The 9148-nt window shown below is 49.0% G+C and overlaps 1 protein-coding gene across 1 annotated transcript; it reads right to left on the bottom strand.

Moving 5' to 3' along the window:
* Positions 1 to 3489: 3489 nt before the first annotated feature.
* RMI2 (RecQ mediated genome instability 2) lies at positions 3490 to 8898 on the bottom strand. The gene is made up of 2 exons (XM_065920297.1): positions 8587 to 8898; positions 3490 to 4600 (listed from the first exon to the last, which is right to left on the bottom strand). Exons 1-2 carry the CDS (start codon positions 8882 to 8884, stop codon positions 4452 to 4454), a joined length of 447 nt encoding a protein of 148 aa, XP_065776369.1. The 5' UTR covers positions 8885 to 8898; the 3' UTR covers positions 3490 to 4451.
* Between the last annotated feature and the right edge of the window lie 250 nt (positions 8899 to 9148).

Raw genomic sequence — 9148 nt, 5'->3', positions numbered from 1 at the left:
CAGCTGCTGAGTGAGCCTGGCCTGTGGCCCGAGGTTTAGTGACCCCAGGTCCTAGTCCATTTGGTGGCCAGCAATTCTCAGGGACTCGTAGTCACGGCTGGATCCCTGAGGTTGGGAAGCAACTCTGTCCACGGCATGTCCTCCGGATTCTTTTCCTCCTCACCGTTAAATCACATACAACAGGCCAGGAGACAAAATGCTTGACTTTCTTCATGTGGTCTTTCCTTCTTCCTGCTTCACCTGATGCATAAGAATTTTGTGGTAAAACTATAGCTTTACAAGAATCTGCAACAGAAAGATTTAGGGAACTCAGTGATCCAAAACCAGCTAAGTGAGCTGGGTTTTTTTTTCTTCTTCTCTCTCTCTCTCTTTTTTTCTTCTAATGTAAAGCAGTTCCAAGAAAAGTGAAGTCATGGCCCAGGGTGCTTATTTTCAGTTCTTAGAAAAGAGCCAATTTCAAAAGGGAAGCTTTGCAGCCGGAGCACAGAGCTTGCCCTTGTCTGGTGAGGGGAGGTTGCTGATAAACCAACTTTGATTTGGCATCAGAAAACTAAAACCCCCGCCTGAGATGCGTCTTCATCTGGTGATGTCAAGGAGGAAACGCGAGGTGAAACAGTGAGAGTTCTTAATATTCCGGCAGACCGCAAGAGCTCAGCTAAGACGCCAGGAGGGCCCAGGGCCAGCTCCGAGCCCCCGGGGAACCATCAGTGTCTGCGGGGACTTGTCGGAAAGACATGGGCACCCTCGTTTCCCCACCTCCCACGCTCCTGAGGTAGTTCACTGCCAGGCGGCCCTATCAGCCCAATCAGCGATTTTTCATTCAGGCATTTGTTACCAGAAGTTAGGTGAGGATGGAGCGGGCAGGAAATGGTTCTCGGCAGTCTGGGTTGGTCTTGGAGCAGAAGAGCCGACTTCAGGTAAAGGAACCTCAGCAGGGCAGACTTCGGTTTAAGGGCTTAGGGAGGCTACCGTACAACCAGCTCCAGGATTACTATCGGGAAATCCAGGCTAATTGTGGAATAAACGGTTGGCTCAAGAATCCTATAACAGAGATGGTGCGGACAACATCAGAATGCAATGTCAGTGTAATTAAAAGCAAATGGTCAACTCTCTCTCCCAGCCAGGGGGAGCCTAAGGAGACGTGCTGACTCTCTGTCATAGGGTGTCCTGGACGGGCTCCAAGAATAGAAAGAGGACACTGGAAAAAAACACTAAGGAAATCTGAATAAAGGGTAGAATTTGGTTAATAACATCTCAGTGTTGGTTCACTAATTGTAACTAACGTGTCATATTCATGTTAAGATGTTAATAATAAGGGAAACTGGTTGCAGGTAAATGGGAACTCTCTGTACTGTCTTCAATTTTTCTGTGGACCTAAAACTATTCTAAAAAAAAAAAAAAAATATATATATATATATATATATACACACACAAATACGTACATATACTTTTAAGAGTCAACTGAAGGATGTGAGCATGAACTTATTACTCCTTCCCGCAACAATCATTTGGGGCCTACTGAGTGCCAGGCACATGTAAAAGTGATTTACACACTTCCTCACTTTTTCCTCACACCAGTGCTGTGAACTCAGTATAATCTGCGTTTTATAGATGAGGAAACTTAAGCACAGAGTAGGTGGGAGAGATGAAGGGCTCATATTCAGGTCTACGGGGCTGCAGAGTCCCGATGAAGCTCAACGACACTGACCAAACTATGAACATAAATCGACTCGAAACAAGCTTTAGGCAGGCAACAAAACCCAGACTGGCAGGAAAAACAACATGCGTTTCCCAATTTCCCCATCTTTAAAAGAAAACACTTGAGTTAAAAAATATAGCATATCTAGGGACTTCCCTGGTAGTCCAGTGGTTAAGAATCTGTCTTGCAAAGCGGGGATGTGGGTTCGATCCCTGGTTGGGGAAGTAAGATTCCATATGCTGTGGGGCAACTAAGCCCATGTGCCACAAAGAGCCCACACACTGCAACTAGAGAAAGTTCTCAGTCTGCCACAAAGAGCCCACACAGCCAAATATATATGTGTGTGTGTGTGTGATTACATATATATTTATGCATATGCATATATGTGCATATTTATGTAAATATATATATGTATGGGGCTTCCCAGGTGGCTCAGTGATAAAGAATCTGCTTGCCAATGCAGGAGCCCTGGGTTTGATCCTTGGCTCGGGAAGATCTCTTGAAGAAGGAAATGGCAATCCACTCCAGTGTTCTTGCCTGGAAAATCCCATGGACAGAGGAACCTGGCAGGCTGCAGTTCATGGGGTTGCAAAAGAGTTGGACACAGCTGGGCGCCACACACATAGACATATGCATTTATGTACATATATGTATGTGTGTGTGGATATATAGCACATCCAAAACACAGACAATACTGAGGCTGTAGAACAGGAACTCCATACACTGCTGATGGGAAAGCAAAATGCTGTAGCTGCTTTGGAAAACAGTGCTACAGACTGGCTATGTCGTCCCCTCCAAAGGACCACAGGCTGAATATGCAGCCCCCCTCCCTGCCCCAAATTCAGAGGTTGAAACCGAGCCCCCAGTGTAATGGTTTACGGAGGTGGGGCCTTTGGGAAATGAACAGGATGGGATCAGTGCCCTTATAGGAGGCCCCTGGGAGAACCTCACCCTCGGCCATCACATGAGGATATTGCGAGAAGGCCTTGAATCTGCCAGCACCTTGACCTTGGCCTCCAGAATTAGAAAAAGTAAATCTGATGTTTTAAGCAGCCCCCCCGCCCCTACCCTGCAGCCTATGGGGCACAAGCTAAGACACAGACTGACCATATAAACACTAACTGGGCTCCCAGGCATTTACCTTTGTGTGTTGAAAACTATGTCCATACAAAACCTGCACACGAATGTTTACAACAGCCCTATTAATAACTGCCCAAATTTGGCAGATGTCCTTCAATAAGTAAATGGATAAACAAACCATGGTACATCTATCCAAAGGGAGATTAGTCAAGAGTAAAAAGAAATGAGCTATCGAGTTACAAAACTACATGGAGGAACCTTAAATGCATATGCTAACTTGAAAGAAGCCAGTCTGAAAAGGCTACAGACTGCAATTCCCACTATCTGACGTTCTGGAAAAGTCCAACTGTGAACTATGGAGACAGCAGGAAAATCAGTGGTTGCCAGGGGTTACAGGGCAGGGAAGGATGAACAGTCGGAGCACAGAGGACTCTCAGGGTAACAAAGCTATTTCCTTATAATACTGTAACAGTAGATACATGATATTATGACTACTGTATGCCACAAAGATTGACTCGATGTCAACGACGGACTTGAGTTAATAATAATATATCAACGCTGCCTCATTGACTTTATCAAAGGTATCACACCAATGCAAGATGTTAATAAGGGGGAAACAGAGGGCAGGTAAAGTACCTCACTATAGGTTCTGCTCTTTTTTTCCCCCTAGAAATCTAAGATGCCTAAAAAATAAAATCTATTAAAAAGAATACAGCATAGGAAACAATTTATTGGTGGTAGAAACCAACTCCAGCAAAAGTCTACAGCAATGGGGAACAAAACCTCACCCCCTCCCTCCCCTGATATTTACAATCTAAGGAAAAGTGAAGGTTGGTTAAGAAGCAGAGAGCAGCCACACAACATTCAATACAATCACCACCAAACTCCATTCCCTACAGAAAACACCGTGAAGACTCTTATCTAACCAGCAGCGTCTCATCAAAAGTTACGAGACAGGAGTTTAGTTCATGCCTGCAAGTCATTCTTCATCTTGACTTTCATTTCAAGAAGTTCTGAGGGTGTTTCAACATCCCCAAGGGAAGGAAGAAGGGCAGGCATCCATGTCCAGCTCTGCGGAGAAGGGACCTCACATTTAGGGCTGAGTGGCGTCTGAGGCAAAAAGAGGGCTGTGTCTCTGAGAGGCCCCAGAGCCTGCAGTCAGAAAATGCCATTTGACTTGCAAGCTGGATATGGAAGCTGTGGATGGAGCAGACGCGGGGCCATGAGGTCATTCCTTTTTTACGCAGCCTCTTTTCCTGCCCATAACCACGCTTTTCATCTCTGCGGGCCGTGACTGAGGTTCAAATTCAGCCTCATAAAACAGGGCCGCGGTGGTAATGGAAAAAGCATCATCACTTGTAAAACTTGGAAAATGCAGCATGAGGTTTCTGTGTGCTTCAGGGAGAGAGAATTAACACAGAGGAAAAAGAAAAAAGAGAGAACAAAACATCTGCTTTTCATCAGCAAACAGTCAAAGCGAAGGGCAGCAGGGGCTGAGTTCACTGGAGTGTCCCAGCATTTAGAGGTTCCTGCATCTGGACTGCTCGGAGCAAAGCTTTCTGATAAACCTTTGAGAAATATATATTGAGTGATGTCCATGAAATCCACAGGGTGAGAATGCAAGTTGTTCCAGAACTTCGGTTGTTTTTTTTATCGCCGGTTCCAACATCATCTAAGGAATAAGCTTGTGTAAATCTTCCACTTCCAGCTCCCACAAGCTTTCGTGGAGGGGATTATCTGAAAGATCTGTCATCTTCACAGCCTGCAGGCAGGGCTCAGGGCTGCAGGCCTGAACCACTCCCATCACCATCACATATTTTCCTGGAAGAAGAAAAGCTGGGTGGTAAAAGTCCACACTGATAGAGAAAATACAAACAAAGCAGAGATAGGAGTCCTTGAGAGGGTTTAACTTTATCAGGGAGGCAAAGTGAAGACCAAAAAAAAAAGTGCAAACAGTAAATACCAAAATGCCAAGGTGATCAAAATACTTATAATATAGTAAATTCCACAGTTAACCTAGAGAATGACATCTGTATCTTTGGCTTCTGGTTTTCAAATGTTAAAATCAGAGCATACAGCATAAAGCTATCCTGCCCAAGAAATGGAAGAGGCGCTCACACCATAGGATGAGTTGTAATTAGACAGTCTGCTCTAAGGCAGGACTTCCCAGGTGGCTCAGATGGTAAAGAGTCTGTCTACAATGCAGGAGACCTGAGTTTGATCCCTGGGTTGGGAAGATCCCCTGGAGGAAATGGCAACCCACTCCAGTACTATTGCCTGGAAAATCCCATGGATGGAGGAGCCAGAAAACCCTTAGCTTTTCCCTTCTCCCTGTTCTTGCTTAATACAAGAGCCTGTGACTGGTCTCCGTGCACAAGACTGGTCCTCTTTCTGCACGGACAACTCCTGCCAGAGGATGGTTGGATGGCATCACCGACTCAATGGACTCCAAACTCCAGAGGTGGTGAAGGACAGGGAAGCCCGGCGTGCTGCAGTCCATGGGGTCGCAAAGAGTGGGACATGACCGAGAAACTGAACAACTCTGACAGCCCCAAAGCAAAAATCCAATTCCCCTTCACGTTGCCACAAGAACTGGGCAGTGAAACCGTTTACTTCAGATTGGGACTACAAACCCAGCCAAAACCCATGGTCTTCCAACTGAGATCACAGACCTGGTTTCGGGACCTAATGAAGTTCAGGTTCTTGATGTCTTATCACAGAAAGAATTCAGTGAGAGACACAGTGATAGGTAAGAAGTGGATTGATTCAGAGAGACACACTCCACAGACAAGAGTGTGGGCCACTGCAGAGGGCAAGTGCAACAGCCTCAAAATGTGGCATGGTTAGCTTTTATGGGCTGGGTAATTTCATAGGCTAATGAGTGGGAGGATTATTCCAACTATTTTGGGGAAGGGGCAGGGATTTCCAGCAGCTGGGCCACAGCCTACTTTTTGCTCTTTGATGGTCAACCTTGGAATTGTCATGGCGCCTCTGATTGCTGATTGAGGATCAAGGTCTAGTCGAAGTTGACTGGCCTGCCATTTTGGACCCATCTGATTCTAATTGGTTCATGTTGTGTCCTCGGGTTGTGTCATTCTTTCAAAAGTTGTGCCTTGCCCCCTTCCCTCCTCTTTTGGCAGGGGCGGCACCCCCAAAACGCCCTATCGTTCCAGCTGCCTGGGACCAACCTCCACTGCCTCCTGCCGTCAGTTGGGCACATGCAAGCAACTCATCGAGAGGGCAGGCTGCCATTCAATGATCTCATGACATATTAACCGCGACACTCTTCCCATTCCCTTGGGGAAGTGGCTCTCCTTGAAAGCAAAACTTGGCCAGTCTTAACCACACAAAACTCAACTGTGTAAAAAAAAAAACCCAAACACAGCAGGAAAAGCAGGCACGCGGCCAGCCTTCACTGCATGCCCCTGCAAGGCCGCTTTAATCATACTGCTTCCAACATCAGGGCTGGGTTTGCACCCGGGCCCCGGGGCTCTGACGGAAAGAAGCCAGGAGAGTGGATACCTTACCCTCTGGGCATCAGCCCCTACATACTGAGGTTTCCCTGAACCCATCTCTGCTTTTGACCTGAGCAAGTGACTCTGGGCTCCTCAGTGACGGAGGCTCATTATAAAAATACATTTGACATACCCCTCGGAAGAGGCCTGAAATACTGGGGGAGATGGAATCCTCGGAAAATGACTGAAGACCCTGGAAAGGAAGAGCAAACCCACAGAGATTCCAACAGGAGAGGTAATCCACACACAGGAAATCTGCACACACCGAGGCATATAACACAAATAGACAGATGAAGCCGAAGGACTGAGTTGTTCTTGCCTTTCATGATTAGCCAACACGGTTACTTAGTCTGGTTCCTTCTACCCGCAGCCTCTCCCCTGATGAGTCTCTCTCCACTGTCTCTCCTTCCCCACTCACTCCCTTCCATCTGGCCTTCATCCCATGACCTCACAGGCCTGGATCAGCTGTCCCTCTTCAGCGCCCACAGCATCTTGCACTCAAGCCTATGACACATCACTTTGTGTTTTAATGGCCTGCTTACTCTTCAGGATCCCCGTCTCAAAGTAGTTACCGACTGTCAATCAAGCCTTGGTGTTAATTAGCAAGAGGAAATGGCATGGCCCAGGCATGTAGGCATTCAGGCCAGTGGGTAGGTCAACGGGCACTGGCCACTGGGTACCTGTGCTGTGCTTAGTCACTCAGTTTTGTCCAACTCTTTGCAACCCCATGGACCACAGCCCACCAGGCTCCTCTGTCCTTGGGATGTCCCAGGCCAGAATGCTGGAGTGGGTTGCCATGCCCTCCTCCAGGAGATCTTCCCGACCCAGGGATCACACCCTGGTCTCCTGCTTTGCTGGCACATTCTTTACTGTTTCAGCTACCAGGGAAGCCCACTCAGATACTGGCTGGTATCAACCTTATACCAGGGCTGGAGCCACCCGTGGGAGACAGTCCCAGCTTGCCTTCAAAGAGCACTGCCTAGGGACCAAGACACCAAACAGCTCAGGCTACGTGCTACACCAAGGGCCGGAAAACGTTTTCTGTAAAGGGTCGGATACTAAATATTTCAGGCTTTGAAGGTCACAAGGTCTCTGCTGCAACTATTCAAGTCTGTAGCTGTAATGAGAAAACATCCCCAGACAATACCTAAATGATTGTGTTCCGTAAAGACTTTATTTATGGACCCGGATATTTGAATTTCATATTCTTTTCATATGTCATGAAATCTTTCGTTTTTTCTCAACCGTTTGAAAATGGAAAAATCACTCTTAGCTCACAGGCCAAGCAAAAGGAGGTGGTACCCTGAGGTTTGCAGACCATGTCTAAATAAACACTGCAATGGAGGGCAGACAGAGAGGGAAGGGGAAGGATGAGAAGTGTGCAGGAGCATCACATGGTAAAAAACCATGGTCACACCCCTCACTATGACCGAGGAGCTGTGTTAAGGCCATTTTTAAAATGTACTGAATCAAAAAAAAAAAAAAAAATGTACTGAATCCATACAACAGGCAGCAACTATTAGTCCCTTTGAAAGGCGGTCCAGAAAGGTTAAGAACAAATTCTCCAGGGAGAACATCCGAAAAGGGCCCGAGCCAGTTCAACCTAACGCTGAGAATAGTTGTCAGAAAGACACAGACCCCCACCCTGCGGTAGTCTAGCCCAGTGGTTTTCAAAGTGTGGCCCCCAGGCCAGCAGCACCTGGGAGCTGCTTAGAAAGTTCTCAGCCCCACCCAGACCAACTCTGAGGGTGGCACCTGTCAGCAGAGTAAGTCTGATGCACGCTCAAACGTGCACACCCCGAGTTTAAAAGGAAAGAGTAGTGACTACAGCCTGACAGTCACATGAGGCAGGGGTACAGCAGGGGCCCCCCACTCCTGGGAACTGGGGACAGCTTCCCTAAGGAAGGTACCCCTGAGTCCAGTCATTAGGGATGAACAGAAGTTCCCCACTATGGTATTTTCCAAAACTTGATGGGGGGAGGGGGGAGGGAGGGGAATCACCCCTGCAGAGGAGGCTTTGTTACTGATGCTGGGGGGGTCCCTCTCCCGGAGATTCCAGCTGGAAAGGCTGGTGCAATCCTAGGAACTTGTATTTTTCAAATGGGCTGCGGGTGATGCTTATCTTCAGAACGTCGTGGCTGGCGCCTGGCGGGGAAGGGGCAGGAAGGAAGGGTATGGAAGCTGGTGACCAACATGGCAGCACTGCAAAAAGACCTGGAGGTGGGACGGCATGGCCCCGCCTTCGGGCGGTACAAACCGAGGGCCAGCCGAGGGTTCGAATCCGGCTGTTACCTGGGACGAGGCAGGGCCGCCCGCGGGGCACCCGCTCCAGGCCGCGAACCGAGAAGAACCCGCTCGGGTCCCGCAGCCGCGCCTCGCCGCCGCCGGCCTCCACCACAGTGCCCTGCATCCACACGGCCGTCAGCTCCAGCGGCTCGCGGCCCGCCGCCGCCCGCGACAACCGCCACGAGCCCGGGCCGCCCTCCGCGTCGCGCCGCAGCTGCTCCGCCAGCACCTTGAGCGGCGGCAACCGAGGCAGCCTCACGGCCGTGGGGCCGCTGCTGGGTAACGACTCTGTGGGCGCCGCCATTCTGCCTCGCCTTCGCTTTCCCGCCAACTTTGATGAGCGGGAGGCCAGGTCCGCGGCTACCAATCAGAGGCGCGCTAGCGGGGTCGGCCAATGGTCGGGGCCGGGAGGCGGGGCCGCCAGGCCGAGTGGCCCCACCCCCCCAAGCACAGGAGTGCGCCTGCGTACGTGAAGTCACTAAACGCCCCGCCCTCCAGGATGAAATGAATTAAAAGAGAAAAAATAAATGAAGGAGGAAGGTGAAGAACTCCTTGTCTCCACGCACCT

Source organism: Muntiacus reevesi, chromosome 2, assembly GCF_963930625.1.
Source record: "Muntiacus reevesi chromosome 2, mMunRee1.1, whole genome shotgun sequence".
In the NCBI taxonomy this organism is placed as follows: domain Eukaryota; kingdom Metazoa; phylum Chordata; class Mammalia; order Artiodactyla; family Cervidae; genus Muntiacus; species Muntiacus reevesi.
Note: the sequence above shows the minus strand (reverse complement) of the source record. Positions and strands in the feature narration are given on the sequence as shown.

Bases quoted from the DNA above. Each gene is read 5' to 3' on its own strand.
- RMI2 (XM_065920297.1), bottom strand. From the start codon at position 8,884: ATGGCGGCGCCCACAGAGTCGTTACCCAGCAGCGGCCCCACGGCCGTG. The intron at 4,601-8,586 runs GTAACAGCCGGA...TTCTTCTTCCAG, and splicing joins GCGGCCCTGCCTCGTCCCAG to GAAAATATGTGATGGTGATG.